The sequence below is a fragment of the Notothenia rossii genome (genome assembly GCF_949606895.1).
Source record: "Notothenia rossii genome assembly, chromosome: 5".
In the NCBI taxonomy this organism is placed as follows: domain Eukaryota; kingdom Metazoa; phylum Chordata; class Actinopteri; order Perciformes; family Nototheniidae; genus Notothenia; species Notothenia rossii.
The window spans coordinates 90360538-90386400 of record NC_136903.1 but is presented as its reverse complement, the minus strand read 5'-3'; the positions used below and the strand labels follow the sequence as shown (position 1 = coordinate 90386400).

The 25863-nt window shown below is 38.5% G+C and overlaps 1 protein-coding gene across 2 annotated transcripts; it reads right to left on the bottom strand.

The window, feature by feature from the left end:
- Positions 1 to 3855: 3855 nt before the first annotated feature.
- On the bottom strand, positions 3856 to 24323 carry LOC307041520 (deoxyribonuclease-1-like 1). Of its 2 annotated transcripts, none has more exons than XM_079684988.1 (10): positions 24256 to 24323; positions 11544 to 11629; positions 9901 to 9995; positions 9379 to 9465; positions 7734 to 8014; positions 7351 to 7463; positions 6937 to 7091; positions 6750 to 6846; positions 4687 to 4771; positions 3856 to 4544 (listed from the first exon to the last, which is right to left on the bottom strand). In XM_079684988.1, the coding sequence occupies exons 2-10, from the start codon at positions 11622 to 11624 to the stop codon at positions 4492 to 4494; spliced, it is 1047 nt and encodes a 348-aa protein (XP_079541114.1). In that variant the 5' UTR covers positions 11625 to 11629; positions 24256 to 24323; the 3' UTR covers positions 3856 to 4491. The 2 variants fall into 2 exon arrangements, with proteins under 2 accessions (XP_079541114.1, XP_079541113.1); XM_079684987.1 differs by lacking the exon at positions 24256 to 24323 and adding an exon at positions 12991 to 13030.
- Between the last annotated feature and the right edge of the window lie 1540 nt (positions 24324 to 25863).

Genomic DNA, 25863 nt, shown 5'->3' with positions numbered 1-25863 from the left:
ACACACACACACACACACACACACACACACACACACACACACACGTAGTTGAGTGTTTCCTGTCTGCAGAGAAAATGAGATGATATGACCGATGTCGTCAACTTTTGAATGTACTTAATTTACTCCGTCAGCTTCAAGTTCATGAGTGAGATATCAGTCTCGTGATTGTTTCATGAACAGAGCTGTGTTTTTGATGTGATCTCATGCAGCTCGTTAACATCTCTCTATATGCTTAGTTTAAAACATATATAAGAAAATACATGCTTATAATCAAACATTAGGAGTTGGAACAGTGTTGGAGTGTTTTTTGACTTGAACATTCAGGATGTCACTCCATCTGGAGGGAACACAGGGATTTTAGGCTTTACAGACCATTTACATGCACTAAAACCTATATAACACACTAAAGGAAAGGGAAAAGGGAAGGCTGTGGCTCAGTGGGGTAGTGCGCTGATCTTCGAATCAGAGGATAGCAAGTTCGAGTCCCACTGCAGTCAGCATGTCGTTGTGTCCCTGAGACACTTCACCCCAGGGCCGTGGGAAGTAGGGGTGCTGAGGGTGCTGCAGCACCCCCTGGTGGAGGACAGGGGATCTGCACTTCCACAATATTAAATACAAATATAATACGGTTACATTTTCCATTTGCCCTGTACGATGGCCGCTGTAAGTGATGAAAGTGGGGGATGTTGGCTTATCAGGCGCCCGCAGCTCACAGCCAGCGTGAAAGAGAGAGAAATAAATAGACAGAGAGAGGGGGTGCACCGGTACCAGCGGGGAATGTTGTTAGCTTCTGCTGCGCTAACGGATATAAGAAGCTGTTTCTACAATAATGTGGAGGGAGAGGACGGGTGGCGCAGTGGTCTGTGCGTTTGATCATCAGATCAAGGGGGTGTTGGGGAACTCCAGTTCGAAACCCGCTCCCGCCCCACTGCTTCAGGCCGTTGTGTCCTTGGGCAAGACACTTCACCCGAATTTGCTCCTGTGGGTATTGTCCACAGTACATGTATAATATCAATGTGTACTTGTAAAAGCGCCTCGATGGCTTTGAGGTGTGAAGATGGGCGGTGTGGCGCAGTGCATTGATCAAGGGGGTGAAACCCGCTGCGTCTGTAAAGCCGTCGTGTCCTTGGGCAAGACACTTCACCTGAACTTGCTCCTGTGGGTATTGTCCACAGTAGATGACCATTACATGTATGTATGATCTGTATATGTAATGTGTATTTGGGAAGCGCTTTGAGTCATTGATAAAGCGCTATAATAAATATAAGTATTATTATTAGAGCTCTACTGAGAGGCTCAGTGAGGTAAAGGACTCTGAGGGTTTAGATAGTTCACTTTAGTCTCAGTGGGTCTCAAACGTTCTGATCACAATTTATGTAAACAAATATTTCCAAGGCACTCCTTTATAATTATTAGGATAAATAAAAACAGGTTTGAAATCATTCCAATGTATACTATAGGACAGAAAACCAAAAATATAGTTTAAAACTGGAGATATTTAAAAATATGCATAAATAAATAAATGTTAACTGATAAAATAAGATTAACCACAAAAATAAAAACAAGTTAGCATACATTTATTTGTTATTTGCTATGGTAGGTTATTGGATATGTTCACACTTATTTGATTATTAAAATGCAAACCGATCTTTTTCATATGGGTGTTTTAGAGTTGTACCCCCTAGATCAGTCTCTAGTAATTGGGCGCTCAAAGTGCACCAGATTGAAGCATTTTACTTTAAAATGTTAAAAAAAATACAGAGGATGTGAAGTCCACCCCCCAATTAAAACATGTTCATGCAATACTGAATACATTTGAAGCCTTTTTATATAAGCTGTCCACCATATCAATACGTTTCTCTGTTTGTAGTGTATTGGTCTTTTGTAGAGGTTTTTCATTGCCAGCTAAAATCTTGCCTATAGGGCAGCACATTGGTCAAAACCGGCCCTGGTGTCATCCCCACAGCACCCCCCATTTGAAACATGTTCCCACGGCTATGCTTCACCCCAAATTGCTCCTGTGGGGATTGCCCAGTACTGAATGTATGTTAGTCGCTTTGGATAAAAGCGTCTAACAAGTGACACGTAATGTAATGTAATGTGGAAAACCCCAACAAGAAGAATAGGTTAATGTGGAAGATGTAATAATTGATTGGCTCTTTAATATACAACATGGAGGCGTTAAATATGGACAGTGTTTTTACATTTGTATAAATCTAACAAAATGTCTTATAATATCTATGGAACAGTTATTACTCTTAATCAATACAAGAAGGAATCTTAAAAAAATCCCAAAACAAGCAAAATGTCCTGTATTGAGTAATATTATCTAGACCCTCCAGAAAAACGCGATTCTGCGATCGCAGAATTTACCGCATAATCAGCAAAATGGCGCAGATTTTTTAAATGCCGCATATTTATCAAAAGGCCGCATAATCCCTGCATTTTTCCACAAAGTTGAGAAAAAAAAGAAGTTGACTCGTCTTGACGTGACGTCATCAGCTCGCACATCACAGAATGTAAACAACACTGTATAGAGTGAACGTGTGGAGCTCACACGATAGAGAAAACACCAAGATGAAAAAATCTAATCCATCTCATTTACCAACGAACATTTCTACTGAAGACCGGGCAAAAAGTGGGGGGAAACTATTCTGCACCCCGTGCAACTGTGTGTTGGAGCATAAGAGAAAATCGACGGTGACGACCCACTTTGATTAATTCAAACATTCGAAAATGCTTTCTGCTGCTGCGGACAAGAAAGCCATTCAACTCACGTTCACGAGGCATCAACCTCCAAAACCCTTTCGAGGGCTACAAGAAACGAAGTGAGTAGCCTACAAGATTGAAGCTGCAGATAACGAACGAGTAAATGAAAACAGAATGAGGCGGAGAAGTGTGTGTGTGTGTGTGTGTGGGGGGGGGGGGGGGGGGGTTGTGTGAGATTAAAATAGCCCAATTGCTTTTACAATAAATAAACATTGAATGTGTTTAATTGAATAGTAAAGGGGTTTAACGTCAGTGGCAGGTTGTGTGTGAGAGAGAATAAATAAGACAGCCCAATATTTTAAAAAATTGTTATTCTTTTTCCCGCATATTTAGCATATTTCGTAACTTTCCGCATATTTCGCAACTTCCCGCAATTTCACCGCATAAAATCACATAAAAACTCTGCATGTTTAATCGCATAATCAAGGATTTTAGCCCGTGTATTTCTGGAGGGTCTAATTATTCATAGCTGGTTATAATAATAATAATCCTTATATTTATTATAGCGCTTTATCAATGACTCAAAGCGCTTTACAAATACACATTACATATACAGATCATTCATACATGTAATGGTCATCTACTGTGGACAATACCCACAGGAGCAAGTTCAGGTGAAGGGTCTTGCCCAAGGCCACAACGGCTTTACAAACGCAGCGGCGGCGGGTTTCACCCCCTTGATCAATGCACTGCGCCACACCGCCCATCTTCACACCTCAAAGTCATCGAGGCGCTTTTACAATCAATCAATCAATCAATGTTTATTTATATAGCCCAATATCACAAATGTTACATTTGTCTCAGTGGACTTCACAGTTTGTACAGAATATCAGTTTTACAAGTACACATTGATATTATACATGTACTGTGGACAATACCCACAGGAGCAAATTCGGGTGAAGTGTCTTGCCCAAGGACACAACGGCCTGAAGCAGTGGGGCGGGAGCGGGTTTCGAACTGGAATTCCCCAACACCCCCTTGTTGATGATCAAACGCACAGACCACTGCGCCACCCGTCCCGTGAATGGCCATTTTGTCTTTATACAAACATTTGAAATGAGAAAGAAAGCACAACATACAATCAAATGTGATGATTAATTTTATTGCAGATAACAAAAAGCAGTGTGAGTAAATAAGCAGTGAGATCATAAGTTCTGCATGCGTCTTAAAATATATATTGCTGTATAGTGACAAAATATCACTATTGACAAAATATTTTAGCCAATTTAAAAAAAAGAGCTATACTTAGAATATTTAAAAAGCTTTACCTGGATGACATTCCTGAATCCACCAGATTTATTTGAAAAAAACTCTAATTTTACCTTGCAAAACACAGGAGTTGCTTGTCTGTCTCTCAGTTAGTGTATTTGTTGTATTGGTGAATTTGAATGAACTAAATTCACAAAATAACACAAACAAACAAATCAAGCAACTTGTTTTTCAACCAAATAGTTAAAATACTTTGATTACAAATCTTAAAATGAAGTCTTCACCTTCTACCTCATTTGAAAAACATTTAGATTCTATGAATTTAGTTTAAATATTTTCATTTAACAAAATGCGTCCTACTTTACTGAAAACTGTTCTGTTGCTGAACTTCAGGTTGCATCAAAAACATCAAGAAGCAATACAAGCTCTATTCTGTTCATACACTTAAATAGCGCTCAACACTAAAAGCTAATAACTAAACTACTTAAAAAGATCGATTCCTCTTCTCTTGGCTTACGTTCCTCTCCTCTTCTTCGCTGCCGGCCCGGCCTTCTTCTTCTGAGCTCCTGAAAGTCATCAGTACAAAGGAATGTAATTATATTGTTCATGTGAGATTCATGATGCAGCAAGAGCCATAAAAACATATCTAAATAAACTCCAATGTCTGATATGTGTCACTGATGTTGATGAAACAAGAGACATCTTTACCGCCTGTTGTCCCTGGATTCCTTTTTCTCTGAGCTTTCAGCTTCAGCTCCACCTCCACAGGGTAGTGATCACTGACACTCTGAGTCTGGGACAGAAAATAACATTTAATAGCATCAATATCTATTTTGATTATATTGTTTGTTCTTCCAGTTAGAGCAAATGCGCGATTAATAGGGTTGCCAGCTTCATCAACAATTTATTTAATAAATAAAAACTGCTTTTTAAGCTTTTGAATGACTGTTATTAAGTTGTAACTCTTTTTAGGGAAAGAAATTTACCAATTAGATAACCATTATGCGATTAGTTTATCCAAAGAACGTACATTTGTGAATTTTAGCTGCTGGCTATTTGACAGCGGTCGGTCGGCTAATAAAAGCATGTCAACAATGTTTTTTAAATGACTCTCAATACCAGAACTGTAGACACAAGTTCACACTGCAAGTCTAACCATAGGATATTAAATAATAGTCCTAAGTTATGCAAATCACCAATTTGTCAATAGATAGCAAGATAGCTAACATTGGCTAGCTATCTTGTTAGATATATAGCTAACATAACTAGCTAGCTAAGTGAGATATATAGCAAATGTTTTCTAGTTTGTAAAGTAAGTAGATAGCTAACTTTGTTTGGCAGCTTGTCAGGTAGATAGCTAACGTTCCTAGCCTACCTAATCTTTTTCCACCCTTCTGGCAGTTTTTATAAAACTATCCACATGTGCTTCCTACTTTCCAACCAGCCGATGGGCTTCGGTAGTGTAGCTGTTAATAATCCCAAATAAAATGTATTGTTAACTATGCTGCTAGTGCTAAACCAGAAACATTTACATACATGCATTTAAACTAGGGCCGGGACTCGATTAAAAAAATTAATCTAATTAATTACAGGCTTTGTAATTAATTAATCGCATTTTTAATCACATACAAATATTTGACCTGAGAACAGTGAGATGCAATTTTTTTCACATGGATTTTAGTATACCATTGAATAATGACTGAATACATAAGCTTAAGCAACAAAACATTGTTTATTTTTTTCAAGGTGGTCCTTAACCAAGACCAACAGAAAAGTGCAATTTTTGCCATAAAGTGTAGCAATAGCATATTTAGGAATATAGTACATTTCAGAGATTCAGGTAGCCTATAGGTAGGTAGACTTTCTGTAAACTATAACACTTTGTTTTTTAAGTAAAACACAATACTTTCAAGTACATTCAGAGCATTGGAAACCCTGACTATTAGAAAACATCTCTCTGTTGCTTCAGAGGCCAGAACAGACTTTGTTGATTTACCAACAGTTGATTTAAAAAATCTAATACATTTCAGTCCAACTCTCTCAATAACCTTGGCCAAAACAATAAACAGTTCAACATAAAGTGCCAGTTGCACCAACAACGTAAAAAATAGTTCAACATAAAGTGTACCATTTAAAATAAAATAAAAAAGTGCCAGTGATTGACCTCAATCCCTCCTATTCTTCCAATATCCTGATGAAAAATAAAATCTCTCTGTTGCATAGGCCACTGTTTGATCAACGCGAATTGGGTGTGGGTCCTTGTACTCCGAGTCGGGCTAACGTCCACGCTAGCTTCCACGCTAGCTGCTATATGTTTTGCATTGAGGTGATACTTGAGGCTTGATGTGCCGCGGTGATATGCAAATTCCTTTTTGCATAATTTGCAAACAACCGTGCTCTTATCGACGCTTCCATCCGTCCGTTTTTTAAAACAAAATGTCCAATCCACGGGGCCAACCAAAGCGGTCTCATCAGCTTCTTCGTTCATGTTTGACTATTGTTCACTGTGGTTTGTTGTTGTTTGAAGTCATGAACGTTAGTTGGTGCTCCAGTATAATCGGTACCCCTGAAACTCATCCAGTGAGAAAGGTTCCGCGGTGCAAAAATAAGTGCGATTAAAATGCGTTAATTTTTTTAACGCGTTAATTTTTGTGTAATTAATTAATCTTAATTAACGCGTTAAAGTCCCGGCCCTAATTTAAACCACTTCAGCAGGTTTCAGTGTTGCAGTATAGTACCAACGATACCCAACCCCTAAACATGAGTCTCACTTCTTCTTCTGTCAAGTTCAAGTCTTCCTCGAAGTTGTAGGCTTTGGCTGAGTTGGGGACGATGGCCTTCAGCATGCTCTCTCCGTAAACCACGATCCTGTTGTTTGGAAATGCAGCACAATTCTTTTTTTTTTTAACAAACACAAGAAATGCTTTGGTTAAACTGTAACAATGAAACGTGTATTACCTGTCGTAGGTGTGGTCATTATTGTTACTAGTCGTGGTGTCGACATTATCGTCTATCAGCCAATGATAAGGGGCCGAGGAGATGAGGATCGAGGCCTTCTTCTTCTTGGAGAGAGACCGTCCACCGGCATTAAAGTCTCCCAAAATCATAATGTTCTACAGAAGAAAGAACGACACAACCAAATTCAGAATGGAAGAACACAATATGTTCATTTGTTTTGTACTTTATTTATACTGAAAGTATTCAAAGCTTAAACAAAGTTTGCTTACATGAGAAACTAAATTAAACAAAACTATGTAATCCCTCAAAAACCTACTTAATATCGTGATAAACAAAAAATGGTTAATGTTAAATGTAAAGATTTTACCACATTGTTTTTCTCTCAAACCCATCAATTATATTTTAAACACTTGCATCAGTCTTCCATTTTTTCCTGACATCTTCAACCACGTCATGAAGAGCGTTCAGCTCTGACTCTGCGTCACTTGGTTTGGTGTGGACCGGGATCAACACCAGATCCTGCACAACTAGACACACACACACACACACACACACACACACACACACACACACACACACACACACACACACACACACACACACACACACACCCAAAGTTAGGACCTCACAATACAGAAAGGTCCTCATAACTTCTAAAACTCCAAGTGGTCCTCACAATGATAGCTGTGCAAGACATACAGTATGCACACACACATAAACACACCTGTGTGGACCTACATAAACAAAACACACACACACACACACACACACACACACACACACACACACACAAATACCTGTGTTTGGACATTTGAGAAGGACAGCGAAAGGCTCTCTGGCGAGCTCGTCAACATCTTCTTCATCATCTTCATCATCATCATCTTCATCATCTTCATCATTTTCATTATCTTCATCATCTTCATCATCTTCATCTTCGTCATCTTCATCATCTTCATCATCATCTTCATCATATTCATTATCTTCATCATCTTCATCATCTTCATCTTCATCATCATCTTCATTATCTTCATTCTTTTCTACGTACTGGTAGGAGTCTAATATCTCCACTTCTTTCTTTCTGAAACACAAAGCCACAAACATGTACCGTATTTAGTGCTGTGTACCTGGACTCACATTCAGGTTCAGGTCCGGACTCAAGTCCAGAGGTTCAGGTTCAGGTCCGGACTTATAAGTCCGGACTTGTGTCAAGTTGTGTGAGTAACTAAAGTGAACTTATTGTGAGCTAATTATCAATTGAAAATAAACTCATAATCAACTCAAATTCAAACTCGTCAGGTTTATTGTGCCCCCTTCCAACTTGTGTCTACACCATGTCTTTTCTAGAACTCTACATGTGTTACTAACTACACAACACAACTACATATATAGTGATGTACATACAAGACTCAATATGCAAGAGTAAAAGTCTATGTGTTCTTGTTCAAGAACAACAGCATATTGGCATTGTCTGGGTGAAGTGTTGCTCTTTCGGCAGACACTATATCACCATACATACAAAGGAGTTAGCTTAGCTACACTACCAAATATGGCAATCAGCATCCCACGCTGTCAGTGTCCACTATGTCTAAGCCAGCTTCCCTTGACGTCACACAGATCTCGCGAGCAGTTGCGATATTTTGCGAGACTTCGTGAGCTCAGTAATGGCCGCCATATCAGAAGCCAAAACAATGTTTTTCGTCTTTTCTCAGCGCAAATTTCTCGATCTATGGAAGGTTTTAGATGGTTTAGAACACAAAGGAGAATATACGTAAGTACCGGTTCCTGACGTTCCGGTTTTAACCGGACTTGAACCGAAACTTTTTACAAGTCCAGTACCGGTTCGGCGTACCGGTACGCAGCACTAACCGTATTATAAAGCTTATGAACACACATGTTATGTTTTGTTTCTTTATTCATGTATTTGTATTAGTTAGTGAGATAGCTCATAAACCACTTGAAGTTTTTCGGTAGAGCCTTGTAGGAAATGTTTGTAGAGTTTGGCCCAAGAGCATAATGTGATGATCTGTAAAGCCTATGATGTTCTGGGTCTTAGCTACTGAACCATAGACAACAAATGTATTGTAGGACTTAAAAGATTGAAGTCAAGCGTCTCAAAGAAGAGTAGTTTAATGTGTCACAGATTACTGGTTCAACATATTGATAACTTTATTTTTGTCTTTGATATTCCACAATTTTTCAATAATAAGTATCCAATTGAATGTGGCTGTTACCAATTTAAGACATATTTTAATTCCTGTGAGACATAACGTATAGCTCAATTGTTAGATTGATGTGTACTGAGGCTTGGTCTGAATCCAGTTCTAAGAACATTTTCCGTGTGTCATCACTCCCCATGTCAGGTCTGTCTCTATAATGAAGGCACTGGTTGCACAAAAAGGTAATTTAACCACACACAGGATTGTCTGCACTTGTGTCTCTGACCTGTAGAAGTAGACAAACTTCTCCTTGTAAGTCTTCCGTCCCAGAGGTTCACTGCACAGCATGCCGTACGGATTCCTTCTGTTATCTCTGCCAGAAAACAGAAACAACTGGAACTGAATATCTCTCACAATCATCAATAAATCGTTTGTATCATTTTAGATGCCCCATAAGATTTGATTTGTTTTTTAGCCACATACATTAAAATGTTAATGTCAGACTGGGGTCTGGTTTCAGACAGAGGGTGAAAAGAGGTGCTTTTATTAGTTAGTGAGATAGCTCATAAACCACTTGAAGTGTTTCAGTAAAGCCTTGTAGGAAATGTATGTAGAGTTTGGCCCAACAGCACAATGTGATGATTTGTAAAGCCTCTGAAGGCAGTATGAAAAAAAGAAGGAGCTTTTTTAACATCAAAGCATGGAGACATGTCACAGTAGAGACACAAAATAAAGAATGTAACCTGAACATGAGCAGAATAGGGCCCCTTTAAATGAATGTGCATGCTTCTATGTGTGGAGGACTCACCCATAGTCATTAAGGTGTTTGAGGAGCAGTTTCATGGCCTTACCACTCACATCCGTCACCTCCAGCAGCACCACCACGTTGTACTGAGAAACAATCTGCAAAACACAACCACAGAGAAAAGAAAGCACAGAACTAAAAGCACTTTTTTACTTGTATTTATTATTTAGCCCTAACCATGCACTCTTTAAAGCTAACCTTTTCTAAGTGGGGTACAAATTACAATAAAGCCTTTCAATTGAAATTCAAACATGCTTTAACCAAAACAAAAACAACACAATATTAAAAAAAATTGGCTTATAAAAAGAAACATGTGACTAAAATATAGCAACAATAATAATGGCTTTGTTATATTAAAGTTTTCCATATATGTGACAATGAGCCAGCATGGTCTACTATAAGCCTTATATTGAAGGAGGTAAGCCACCGTTATCTAAATCTTTAGTGTCTACTTTAAAATGTCTTATACAACTGTATAAGACTGTACGTAATGTTACTCTGATCCGGTTACTTATGTTGTGTCAGATATTTAAGTAAGCTTTCTTAACGCTAATGTTATAATAGTCAGATTGCTCTGAAGATGGGAGGTGATATTCTATTAATGTTCACGTTCACACACTCGGTGATTTTTGCCGGCCGTCTTTCCTGCAACGGCAGCTTTTCTGTATTTCCTTTCTCCTGTAATATGACTTGATCGCTTTAAACTCCACACACTGAGCTCTGATTGGTCAGCAGGCAGTGCTTTTACTGAGTTGAGCTCTTAGCCTGCAACCTAACCTGATCCGGGGCAGGTTAGCCGCACAGCACAAGTTACCATAATGTTAAACCGGATCAGGGTAACATTACGTACAGTCCGCGGCATATCACATCATAATGTATCATATATCTCCTTATCTGAGTCAGCTGAGCCGTATCTGGCCGTGCAACACTCACAGTGTCACATACTGTATGCAGAAGTATTATTTTAAGCAACACATTAAGTTGACGAAACACTGGAGACAAATGTAATTAAAGTCAGATTGTGTCTTAGACGGGGCAGTGATATCATAAACCTGTTAATGTACGCATTCAAACACTTGTTCTGTTACCAGCTGAATTCACCTTGCAGGTGCAGCTATGTGGCTTTGATCCTGGATACAGTGTTTAAGTCATGGATGTTTAAAGTTTAACTTCTTCATATGTCTAATATTATAGTTGACTTTTCATTCAGGAAGTATGACGCTGCGCTGTCAGTACGCTTCTCCATGTTTGTGATTGGTCGAATGCTCCAGATACCACCCCTTTCATGTGAACGCGCACCTAACTAGATAGGGCACGGCTGGCTTGAGCGATCCACTTGATAACCCGCGTCGTAGTACCGTTTAGCGAGAGCGCGTATGTTTTGGATTAGGCCAACCGGCTAACTCAAACATATCCAGGTTAGGTTGAACCAGCTTCGTAGTAGAGGCCCCAGGTGTCTACTAAATCTGACCAGTGATAAATACTTGTTGTTGTTGTTGATGTTTTTCGGATGATCTTATGAACAAACTTATATCTAAGCTTTATAAAAAAAACAGCTCCTTTCATTTACATTTCTTACCATGTACAAAAACATTAACTTGAATATTACACTGAACAAACTTGTGTGCTTCAGCACGGTGAGTTACCTCAATGATAATTTCCCGTACGGCCCTCTTGTTGACTTTATCCCATCCCAGTCTCTGGACATTGAAGGCAGCGATCTTCATTTTGACTAAAAAACATAGATAGATTTAAACCAGTACAACATACAAGGCCCGTGGTGGACAGTAACAAAGAACATTTACTAAAGTGCTGTACTCAATTACAAGGTACTTAACGAGAGTATACTGTATGTCCATTTAAAGAAACTATTTTACTGTTCATCCAATACCTGACACATTTACTTACATTTTCTCTATTTGATTTCCGTATATGGAAGGAAATAATCTCTGTCGCTAACACATGTTTATGATACTTACATGTTTGGCTCAGCAGGATAATCTGCACATATTAACACCACTTTAGGATGTTTGAAGGGTAAATGCAATTTACAGTAAAAAGCTAACGCTAGGCTTCAAAGGAACTACAACACGGTCTCATGGCTGTGTGTCACCACCGCTCAGCTAAAGGCGTGATGTCGTTCAGTCATTCATTTAGTCACTTATTAGCATACGTGTTTTCATGACACATTTCAGATATTCACCAGTGGGGTAATTACTGAAGTATTATTTGTTAAAATCTCTTTAGCTTGTGTTAACCAGAGATTTTACTTCAGGTTAACAACCAAAAACACATTCAGAAAACCATTGACTTCCTGACGAACGGCAAAAGTATGAAAAGTATTTCCCTGGTTTTAGGAAACAGGGTTTTAAGCGTTTGCAGATCATTTACATGCACACACACATATAGAATATACAGGAAAGGGAAAACCCCCAAAAGAAGAATAGAGCCTTTTAAAATAAGGCTCTGAATTCAGGACTTGTTGTGGAGTGTTAACGTCATAACATCACATTTGAATATTGAGAATGAGTCAACGCTCACCCAGGAGTGGCAAACATTTTTCATCAAGAAATGAGCGGGAACATTTGAAATAGAAGAGGAAGTAGTAAATGGATCAGGATCGGGTTGTCTTTATGTAAGTGTACTTTGACTAATTATTTAAAAACGAAATGTTATTCAGGATATACAACTTTTAGTACCGAATTGACTTCCTAGTTTTCGGGAACAGATTTGCAACTTCAGCAACTTATTGTATCTTCTCCTTTTCCAATAACACATTCGCATTTGCAGTTCATACAATAGATTTAAATTAAATAACTTCCCCCGCTTTCTGACCCACAATCCTCCAAAACCCATCACACTTAATTCACCACAGAAGAAGAATCACATTTGTACTTGAAAGGCAGGGCACTAATAAAGGGTGAGAGAGTGCTCTGTAACTGATAACGTAAATAACTAAACAATATGTTATAATATTTGCACCAGCAGCACTTTTCTATGTCTTTATAGTTATACGTATTTTCTCATGGAGTTCAGTTTTCTGTGAGAGCAAAAGAGTTCAGTTGAAAGTAATATAAACAAAAAGCAACTCACCGTCAGATCAGCAGACAGAATGACAGCAAACTGCGCAGAAAAACAGAAGAAACCTATGACACAGGAAGTTCACACACATACCCACCCACACCCACACACGCGCCCACACACACACACACACACACACACACACACACACACACACACACACGTAGTTGAGTGTTTCCTGTCTGCAGAGAAAATGAGATGATATGACCGATGTCGTCAACTTTTGAATGTACTTAATTTACTCCGTCAGCTTCAAGTTCATGAGTGAGATATCAGTCTCGTGATTGTTTCATGAACAGAGCTGTGTTTTTGATGTGATCTCATGCAGCTCGTTAACATCTCTCTATATGCTTTGTTTAAAACATATATAAGAAAATACATGCTTATAATCAAACATTAGGTGTTGGAACAGTGTTGGAGTGTTTTTTTGACTTGAACATTCAGGATGTCACTCCATCTGGAGGGAACACGGGGATTTTAGGCTTTACAGACCATTTACATGCACTAAAACCTATATAACCCACTAAAGGAAAGGGAAAAGGGAAGGCTGTGGGTTAGTGCGCTGATCTTCGAATCAGAGAATAGCAAGTTCGAGTCCCACTGCAGTCAGCATGTCGTTGTGTCCCTGAGACACTTCACCCCAAATTGCTCCTGTGGGGGTTGTCCACAGTACTGAATGTATGTTAGTCGCTTTGGATAAAAGCGTCTAACAAGTGACACGTCATGTAATGTAATGTAATGTGGAAAACCCCAACAAGAAGAATAGGTTCATGTGGAAGATGTAATAATTGATAATCCCCGCATTTTTCCACAAAGTTGAGAAAAAAAAGAAGTTGACTCGTCTTGACGTGACGTCATCAGCTCGCGCATCACAGAATGTAAACAACACTGTATAGAGTGAACTTGTGGAGCTCACACGAGAGAGAAAACACCAAGATGAAAAAATCTAATCCACTTACCGACGAACATTTCTACTAAAGACCGGGCAAAAAGTGGGGGGAAACTATTCTGCACCCCGTGCAACTGTGTGTTGGAGCATAAGAGAAAATCGACGGTGACGACCCGCTTTGATTCATTCAAACATTCGAAAATGCTTTCTGCTGCTGCGGACAAGAAAGCCAAACAACTCCCGTTCAGCGAGGCATCAACCTCCAAAACCCTTTCGAGGGCTACAAGAAACGAAGTGAGTAGCCTACAAGATTGAAGCTGGTCAGATAACGAACGAGTAAATGAAAACAGAATCTGGCGGAGAAGTGTGTGTGTGTGTGTGTGGGGGGGGGGGGGGGGGGGGTGTGTGAGATTAAAATAGCCCAATTGCTTTTACAATAAATAAACATTGAATGTGTTTAATTTAATAGTAAAGGGGTTTAACGTTAGTGGCAGGTTGTGTGTGAGAGAGAATAAATAAGACAGCCCAATATTTAAAAAAATTGTTATTCTTTTCCCCCGCATATTTCGTAACTTTCCGCATATTTCGCAACTTCCCGCAATTTCACCGCATAAAATCACATAAAAACTCTGCATGTTTAATCGCATAATCAAAGATTTTAGCCCACGTTTTTCTGGAGGGTCTAATTATTCATTGCTGGTTAGAATAATAATAATCCTTATATTTATTATAGCGCTTTATCAATGACTCAAAGCGCTTTACAAATACACATTACATATACAGATCATACATACATAATGGTCATCTACTGTGGACAATACCCACAGGAGCAAGTTCAGGTGAAGTGTCTTGCCCAAGGACACAACGGCTTTACAGACGCAGCGGCGGCGGGTTTCACCCCCTTGATCAATGCACTGCGCCACACCGCCCATCTTCACACCTCAAAGTCATCGAGGCGCTTTTACAAGTACACATTGATATTATACATGTACTGTGGACAATACCCACAGGAGCAAATTCGGGTGAAGTGTCTTGCCCAAGGACACAACGGCCTGAAGCAGTGGGGCGGGAGCGGGTTTCGAACTGGAATTCCCCAACACCCCCTTGTTGATGATCAAACGCACAGACCACTGCGCCACACGTCCCGTGAATGGCCATTTTGTCTTTATACCAACATTTGAAATGATAAAGAAAGCACAACATACAATCAAATGTGATGATTAATTTTATTGCAGATAACAAAAAGCAGTGTGAGTAAATAAGCAGTGAGATCATAAGTTCTGCATGCGTCTTAAAATATATATTGCTGTATAGTGACAAAATATCACTATTGACAAAATATTTTAGCCAATTTAAAAAAAAGAGCTATACTTAGAATATTTAAAAAGCTTTACCTGGATGACATTCCTGAATCCACCAGATTTATTTGAAAAAAACTCTAATTTTACCTTGCAAAACACAGGAGTTGCTTGTCTGTCTCTCAGTTAGTGTATTTGTTGTATAGGTGAATTTGAATGAACTAAATTCACAAAATAACAAAAACAAACTAATCAAGCAACTTGTTTTTCAACCAAATAGTTAAAATACTTTGATTACAAATCTTAAAATGAAGTCTTCATCTTCTACCTCATTTGAAAAACATTTAGATTCTATGAATTTAGTTTAAATATTTTCATTTAACAAAATGCGTCCTACTTTACTGAAAACTGTTCTGTTGCTGAACTTCAGGTTGCATCAAAAACATCAAGAAGCAATACAAGCTCTATTCTGTTCATACACTTAAAATGCGCTCAACACTAAAAGCTAATAACTAAACTACTTAAAAAGATTAGATCCTCTTCTCTTGGCTTACGTTCCTCTCCTCTTTTTCGCTGCCGACCCGGCCTTCTTCTTCTGGGCTCCTGAAAGTCATCAGTACAAAGGAATGTATTTATATTGTTCATGTGAGATTCATGATGCAGCAAGGGCCATAAAAACATATCTAAATAAACTCCTATGTCTGATATGTGTCACTGATGTTGATGAAACAAGAGACATCTTTACCGCCTGTTGTCCCTGGATTCCTTTTTCTCTGAGCTTTCAGCTTCAGCTCCACCTCCACAGGGTAGTGATCACTGACACTCTTAGTCTGGGACAGAAAATAACATTTAATAGCATCAATATTTATTTTGATTATATTGTTTGTTCTTCCAGTTAGAGCAAATGCGCGATTAATAGGGTTGCCAGCTTCATCAACAATTTATTTAATAAATAAACCGCTTTTTAAGCTTTTGAATGACTGTTATTAAGTTGTAACTCTTTTTAGGGAAAGAAATTAACCATTTAGATAACCATTATGTGATTAGTTTATCCACAGAACGTACATTTGTGAATTTTAGCTGCTGGCTATTTGACAGCGGTCGGTCGGCTTAAAAAAAGCATGTCAACAATGTTTTTAAAATGACTCTCAATACCAGAACTGTAGACACAAGTTCACACTGCAAGTCTAACCATAGGATATTAAATAATAGTCCTAAGTTATGCAAATCACCAATTTGTCAATAGATAGCAAGATAGCTAACATTGGCTAGCTATCTTGTTAGATATATAGCTAACATAACTAGCTAGCTAAGTGAGATATATAGCAAATGTTTTCTAGTTTGTAAAGTAAGTAGATAGCTAACTTTGTTTGGCAGCTTGTTAGGTAGATAGCTAACGTTCCTAGCCTACCTAATCTTTTTTCACCCTTCTGGCAGTTTTTATAAAACTATCCACATGTGCTTCCTACTTTCCAACCAGCCGATGGGCTTCGGTAGTGTAGCTGTTAATAATCCCAAATAAAATGTATTGTTAACTATGCTGCTAGTGCTAAACCAGAAACATTTACATACATGCATTTAAACCACTTCAGCAGGTTTCAGTGTTGCAGTATAGTACCAACGATACCCAACCCTAAACATGAGTCTCACTTCTTTTTCTGTCAAGTTCAAGTCCTCCTCAAAGTTGTAGGCTTTGGCTGAGTTGGGGACGATGGCCTTCAGCATGCTCTCTCCGTAAACAACGATCCTGTTGTTTGGAAATGCAGCACAATTTTTATTTTTTTTAACAAACACAAGAAATTATTTGGTTAAACTGTAACAATGAAACGTGTATTACCTGTCGTAGGTGTGGTCATTATTGTTACTAGTCGTGGTGTCGACATTATCGTCTATCAGCCAATGATAAGGGGCCGAGGAGATGAGGATCGAGGTCTTCTTCTTCTTGGAGAGAGACCGTCCACCGGCATTAAAGTCTCCCAAAATCATAATGTTCTACAGAAGAAAGAACGACACAACCAAATTCAGAATGGAAAAACACATTATGTTCATTTGTTTTGTACTTTATTTATACTGAAAGTATTCAAAGCTTAAACAAAGTTTGCTTACATGAGAAACTAAATTAAACAAAACTATGTAATCCCTCAAAAACCTACTTAATATCGTGATAAACAAAAAATGGTTAATGTTAAATGTAAAGATTTTCACACATTGTTTTTCTCTCAAACCCATCAATTATATTTTAAACACTTACATCAGTCTTCCATTTTTTCCTGACATCTTCAACCACGTCATGAAGAGCGTTCAGCTCCGCCTCTGCGTCACTTGGTTTGGTGTGGACCGGGATCAACACCAGATCCTGCACAACTGGACACACACACACACACACACACACACACACACACACACACACACACACACACACACACACACACACACACACACACACACACACACACACACACACACACACACACACAGTTAGGACCTCACAATACAGAAAGGTCCTCATAACTTCTAAAACTCCAAGTGGTCCTCACAATGATAGCTGTGCAAGACATACAGTATGCACACCCACATAAACACACCTGTGTGGACCTACATAAACAAAACACACACACACACACACACACACACACACACACACACACACACACACACACACACACACACACACACAAATACCTGTGTTTGGACATTTGAGAAGGACAGCGAAAGGCTCTCTGGCGAGCTCGTCCACATCTTCTTCATCATCTTCATCATCATCATCTTCATCATCTTCATCATTTTCATCATCTTCATCATCTTCATCTTCGTCATCTTCATCATCTTCATCATCATCTTCATCATATTCATTTTCTTCATCATCTTCATCTTCATCATCATCTTCATTATCTTCATTCTTTTCTACGTACTGGTAGGAGTCTATTATCTGCACTTCTTTCTCTCTGAAACACAAATCCACAAACATGTTCTGTATTATAAAGCTTATGAACACACATGTTATGTTTTGTTTCTTTATTCATGTATTTGTATTAGTTAGTGAGATAGCTCATAAACCACTTGAAGTTTTTCAGTAGAGCCTTGTAGGAAATGTATGTAGAGTTTGGCCCAAGAGCACAATGTGTTGATTTGTAAAGCCTATGATGTTCTGGGTCTTAGCTACTGAACCATAGACAACAAATGTATTGAAGGAGTTCAAAGATTGAAGTCAAGCGTCTCAAAGAAGAGTAATGTAATGTGTCACAGCTTACTGGTTGAACATATTGATAACTTTATTTTTGTCTTTGATATTCCAAACAGTTTTTCAATAATAAGTATCCAATTGAATGTGGCTGTTACCAATTTAAGACATATTTTAATTCCTGTGAGACATAACGTATAGCTCAATTGGTAGATTGATGTGTACTGAGGCTTGGTCTGAATCCAGTTCGAAGACCATTTGCCGTGTGTCATCACTCCCCATTTCAGGTCTGTCTCTATAATGAAGGCACTGGTTGCACAAAAAGGTAATTTAACCACACACAGGATTGTCTGCACTTGTGTCTCTGACCTGTAGAAGTAGACAAACTTCTCCTTGTAAGTCGTCCGTCCCAGAGGTTCACTGCACAGCATGTCGTACGGATTCCTTCTGTTATCTCTGCCAGAAAACAGAAACAACTGGAACTGAATATCTCTCACAATCATCAATAATTCGTTTGTATCATTTTAGATGCCCCATAAGATTTGATTTGTTTTTTAGCCACATACATTAAAATGTTATTGTCAGACTGGGCTCTGGTTTCAGACAGAGGGTGAAAAGAGGTGCTTTTATTAGTTAGTGAGATAGCTCATAAACCACTTCAAGTTTTTCAGTAAAGTCTTGTAGGAAATGTATGTAGAGTTTGGCCCAACGGCACAATGTGATGATTTGTAAAGCCTCTGAAGGCAGTATGAACAAAATAAGGAGCTTTTTTAACATCAAAGCATGGAGACATGTCACAGTAGAGACACAACATAAAGAATGTAACCTGAACATTAGCAGAATAGGGCCCCTTTAAATGAATGTGCATGCTTCTATGTGTGGAGGACTCACCCATAGTCATTAAGGTGTTTGAGGAGCAGTTTCATGGCCTTACCACTCACATCCGTCACCTCCAGCAGCACCACCACGCTGTACTGAGACACAATCTGCAAAACACAACCACAGAGAAAGGAAAGCATAGAACTAAAAGCACTGTTTTACTTGTATTTATTATTTAGCCCTAACCCTGCACTCTTTAGAGCTAACCTTTTCTAAGTGGGGTACAAATTACAATAAAGCCTTTCAATTGAAATTCAAACATGCTTTAACCAAAACAAAAACAACACAATATTTAAAAAAAAAAAAGGGTAGAAGAGTTGGCTTATGAAAAGAAACATGTGACTAATAATAGCAACAATAATAATGGCTTTGTTATATTAAAGTTTTCCATATATGTGACAATGAGCCAGCATGGTCTACTATAAGCCTTATATTGAAGGAGGTAAGCCACCGTTATCTAAATCTTTAGTGTCTACTTTAAAATGTCTTATACAAAAAATACAAATAAAAAACATTCATATTTGAGATGCAGAACCAAACACAGCTACTACTACAGTACGAAGCAGGATTTTCGCTTAGCGGCTAACTTCAGGGAAAATTCGGGGTTTCCGGTCCTACGACGCTGGTTCTCTTTTTAGCAGGCTAGATCTCCATGGTAACTTATGTTGAGCGGCTAATCAATCAATCAATCAATGTTTATTTATATAGCCCAATATCACAAATGTTACATTTGTCTCAGTGGACTTCACAGTTTGTACAGAATATCAGTATGACAATACGACACCCTCTGTCCTTAGACCCTCTGTCCTTAGACCCTCTGTCCTTAAAGTCCTTATCTTGCGTAATTTACTGTAGCTGAAAGATCATAGAACTGTTTCAAAATGCATTAACTTGTTGGGTCTTATTCCAGTAACACGTGATATAGATCGAATATCGTTTCCTATTTGCTGTAAATCACTTGTTAATATCGGGAAAATGGGTCAAATTCAGAGGTATCCAGAAAAGTCTGGATTCAAACTTGCCGCTGCTTGGTGCTGTGTCGTGACGTCACGTGTGGTTCCGCGAATCCTGGTGAGTTCAGCCCGTCCCAGCATCACACAGTGTAGCATTGCTGGTATAGCCGCATGTCAACTTTGTGTATCAGTGTTTATCTCCGAGTTTGTCTTGTTTTTTCCGGATCATGGTGAAGAGGTGTGTCGTTGGCGGGTGTAGCAACACCAATCGGGATGGTTTTACCGTTCATTTGTTCCCGAAAGAGAAGGTTTTACGGGAGAAATGGGAGCGATTTGTGCGATCCGGACGGCAGCAGGGAGCCAGACAGCGGCAGCCTGGAACCACACGTGACGTCACGAAATGGCCTGCTTCCAGAAGCAAAGTTTTTTTATTGGACCTAATATTTTTCCTTTTTTTACATATTATTCAGTATGAAATAAAGAAACATACATTGACTATCTGTTGCATACACCCCCCAGAAATCAACTGCCCAAAAAAGTTTTTAATGTAAGATAAGGACTTTAAACCCTCACATCGTACAAGGAAACACTTCCAGAGAAACCCCACAGTTTAAAGGGGAACATGGGAGAAACCTCAGGGAGAGCAACAGAGGAGGGATCCCTCTCCCAGGACGGACAGACGTGCAATAGATGTGTGTAAATTGAAAAGATAATACATTTACAACATAGGTAGACCAAATGTTTGGAAATGCATGTGTGTATAATAGGAAGATGAATCCAAGAGGATATCCATCCAGGACTTATGATCCAGGACCACAGCCAGCTAACCTGGGGCCTATACTACGAATCAAGATTTTCGTTTAAGTCCATGGATCCGGTTACTTATGTTGTAGCAGATATTTAAGTAAGCTTTCTTAACGCTAATGTTATAATAGACAGATTGCTCTGAAGATGGGAGGTGATATTCTATTAATGTTCACGTTCACACAGTCGGTGATTTGAACTGCAACCGCAGTTTAAACTGTATTTCCTTTATCCTGTAATATGACTTGATCTCTTTAAACTCTGCACACTGTTGTTATCAGCTGTTCCACCATGGTTTCTATCTCAACCTAATAGATTTATCCTTATTGAAACAGTTACATTCAATGACAAATCAAATCAATGTGCAGGCTTACGTGAACACTGTTCTACATGAACAATATGGGCAGTTTATACATTAAATAAATCAACAGTGTGGTGGCGATATGCTCCAAGTGGAAGCGATTCGCCATTAAAGCAAAAAAGAAGAAGTACTCCGCACAGTTGATCTCTTATCCTGGAACCTATCCTGCTTCGGAGCACAGACTAGGTTCCAGGATAAGTCACCATGGAGATCTAGCCCGCTAAAAAGTGAACCAGCTTCGTAGTACCGGAAATCCCAGAAGTTATCTTGCTAAACGAAAATCCTGCTTCGTAGTATACCCCCAAGGCCTCTGGTGTCTACCAAAATCTGACCAGTGATAAATACTTGTTGTTGTTGTTGTTGTTTTTCGGATGATCTTATGAACAAACTTATATCTAAGCTTTATAAAAAAAACAGCTCCTTTCATTTAAATGTCTTACCATGTACACATTAACTGAAATATTACACTGAACAAACTTGTGTGTTTCCGCACGGTGAGTTACCTCAATGATAATTTTCCGTACGGCCTTCTTGATGACTTTAGCCTTTCCCAGTCTCTGGACATTGAAGGCAGCGATCTTCATTTTGACTAAAAAACATAGATAGATTACAAGGCCAGTGGTGGACAGTAACAAAGAACATTTACTAAAGTGCTGTACTCAATTACAAGGTACTTAACGAGAGTATACTGTATGTCCATTTAAAGGTGACCTATCATGCAAAATGCACGTTTGTACGTCTTTGATACATGAATATGTGTCCCCGGTGTTCCAGGGAACTCACCAAGTGTCAGAAAACACAACCCTCTCTTTTTTCCTCCATACCCAAATCTCTTAAAAAGGGGCTGCAACGGATCTGATACAGACTGATCCAGATTTGAACACTTCTATGACGTCACAGAAGTGGCGCTACGGCTATTTGGCCAACTCCACCAATCAGGAGGAGACAGCCACGGACATTGCTGTTGGAAAGCGCTGGAGACGCTGTAGTACATATGTCAGGCCTGTAGATGGTGCTGTTCTCACAGAATCAGCCCATGATGCAAAGACAGTGTTAAATTGAGAGAAATGAGGAATGGCTAAAATGCATGATCTGTTTGGTATTTTGAAAAATAAAAAGTATAAATATGCCTTATATAGGTATGGTCCTACACTATATTATTCAAATATAGCATGATAGGTCCACTTTAAAGAAACTCTCATTATTTTACTCCTCATCCAATACCTGACACATTTACTTACTTTTTCTCTATTTGATTTCCGTATATGGAAGGAAATAATCTCTGTCGCTAACACATGTTTATGATACTTACATGTTTGGCTCAGCAGGATAATCTGCACATATTAACACCACTTTATGATGTTTGAAGGGTAAATGCAATTTACAGTAAAAAGCTAACGCTAGGCTTTAAAGGAACTACAACACGGTCTCATGGCTGTGTGTCACCACCACTCAGCTAAAGGCGTGATGTCGTTCAGTCATTTATTTAGTCACTTATTAGCATACGTGTTTTCATGACACATTTCAGATATTCACCAGTGGGGTAATGACTGAAGTATTATTTGTTAAAATCTCTTTAGCTTGTGTTAACCACAGATTTTACTTCAGGTTAACAACCAAAAACACATTCAGAAAACCATTGACTTCCTGACGAACGGCAAAAGTATGAAAAGTATTTCCCTGGTTTTAGGAAACAGGGTTTTAAGCCTGCAGATCATTTACATGCACACACACATATAGAATATACAGGAAAGGGAAAACCCCCAAAAGAAGAATAGAGCCTTTTAAAATAAGGCTCTGAATTCAGGACTTGCTGTGGAGTGTTAACGTCATAACATCACATGTGGATATTGAGAATGAGTCAACGCTCTCCCAGGAGCGGCAAAAAAAATGTATCAAGAAATGAGCGGGAACATTTGAGTAGAAGAGGAAGTAGTAAATGGATCAGCAGAGGAAAACATGAAATGGCATCGGGCCGTCTTTATGTAAGTGTACTTTACTTTAAAAACGAAATGTTATTCAGGATATACAACTTTTAGTACCGAATTGACTTCCTAAATAGTTTTCGGGAACAGATTTGCAACTTCAGCAACTTATTTGATCTTCTCCTTTTCCAATAACACATTAGCATTTGCAGTTCATACAATAGATATAAATTAAGTCCCCCCGCTTTCTGACCCACAATCCTCCCAAACCCGTCACACTTAATTCACCATAGAAGAAGAAACACATTTGTACTTGAAAGGCAGGGCACTAATAAAGGGTGAGAGGGTATCAAAACGTTTGGCACATGAACACACACACAAATAAAGAATAACATTTAAAATACAAATGTTAAATTCAGTTAAATCAAAAAAATATATAGAGAATAGATACAAATAAATAAAACACTAAGATAAATAACATGTACATATAAGACTATGTTTTAATTATTGCCGCCTATTGCAGCCGGTTTCCCTCCAAATTGTACGTATCACACAATGGAAAATGACACAGAGAATAAAGTCAGATAATAATAATAATAATAATAATAAACTTTATTTGTGGTTAGGGTTAGCCCAAAGTGCTTTACAGAAAACATAACAACAATATACAAATAATAATATTAAAATAAACACAGAACAAGATACAACATCTAAAGTGATCCGAATGAAATTCCCGTGAATTAAAGCTGAGAAATTAAAAGAGGTTAAAATAAAACAATCTTAAAAAGTAAATAAAAAAATAAATAAAAGCAAAACAGAAAAAACATACAGTAAAACATGGACAATGATGAGAATTGAAAGTTAACCCACATTAAAAACCATTATTCAAAAGATGGGTTTTAGTTCAACTCCATAGCTGAGAAATTGACAGTTAATTGTTTACAATAAGAAGAATAAAACTCATAAGAAACAAAAAAGAAAACTCACCCAGCTGTTTGAGTAAAATCTAAATAATGACCCAGCAGCAGAGGTTGTTCTGTTTCAGGGGACAGGCGTGAAGTGAGAGGTTCTGCAGTAGCACCAGGAATAAACCCAAAAGGGAAGTCTCTGTCAGCCAACAAAAGGGCGCCAATCCACCTTCAAAATCATGCTGACCAAGTGTGACCCTCAGGAAGTGCTCCGGACACTGAGGAAAATATTCGTAGTGGCCAAACTTTGGACTAACATCGAAAGAGACGTCTGTAAGTAAGTCAGCGGATAGTTATTTTTTTTAACTAAATAAACTACCCAGTATTAACTATTGTGTAACCCTTATTAGAATCATTAGGTCCTTTAAGTTATATACTTCTGGCTCTCTGTGTGTGTGTGTGTGTGTGTGTGTGTGTGTGTGTGTGTGTGTGTGTGTGTGTGTGTGTGTGTGTGTGTGTGTGTGTGTGTGTGTGTGTGTGTGTGTGTGTGTGTGTGTGTGTGTGTGTATTTCCATGATCATACGGGAAGTTAAACAAAACTTATTTTAGGATTTCACAATAATAATGGATGATTCACCCGAATGATTCATATTAAAAAAATGCGGGGATAAAGTTGCGGGGGGTTACACGCACACACACAAACAAAGGCAGCTCATTCTGGAATAGCCTCCCAACTGAGATACGGGATTGTCCCACTGTCAATAGTTTAAAAATCACTTCAAAGAAAGGTTGAGAAGCAAACAGACGTGCAATCACCGCTAAATGCACTTCAACACAGGGGGATCTGCTCTTGCACTTTATGTAGCACTTGTATCTGCTCCGGCACACACACACACACACACACACACACACACACACACACACACACACACACACACACACACACACACACACACACACACACACACACACACACACACACACACACACACACACACACACACACACACACACACACACACACACACACACACACACACACACACACACACACACACACACACACACACACATTTCCAACTGCAGGAAGACAGGAAGTTCCTCTCTGGATGTATGAAACAATGGAAGTGACCTTGTTCTACTGCTTGAACATCAGATTAAAAAAACAAACCCAAATCTGAATCATTCTCTTTAGTAAGATATCGGCCTACTGTTTTCTTACTGCTTGTTTAATACTTTTATTATTATCATGGACAGATTTCTGCTAGTCAATGTCAATGTCTATATGTTATATGTTAGAAAGGTAAAATAATTCAAACTGAATTGATCCCATGAGAATCATTTAGATTAAAAGCAGCACAGAGAGTAAAGTAATAATGATAATGTGGAGCTATAGTATTCATTAAGGCTACAATCAGTGCTGGCTTCAATATATCCATAACTATTCAAAGTTACCTTTCTATAATGCAGAAACATAAGGCAATTCATGTGTATTATTATATATATTATGTAGTTGGATTATTATTTTCTGAATGTGAAAGCAGCTTTTTTAATGTAGATTGTTGATGCAGTGCTAGTTTCAAATATATAGGTTGTACTGCTGGAGGATTTAACATCTAATAAATCATGATGTTTTTGGAGTATTTACCAAATATATTAAATGTTCTTTTATATTTAACTTGTAATG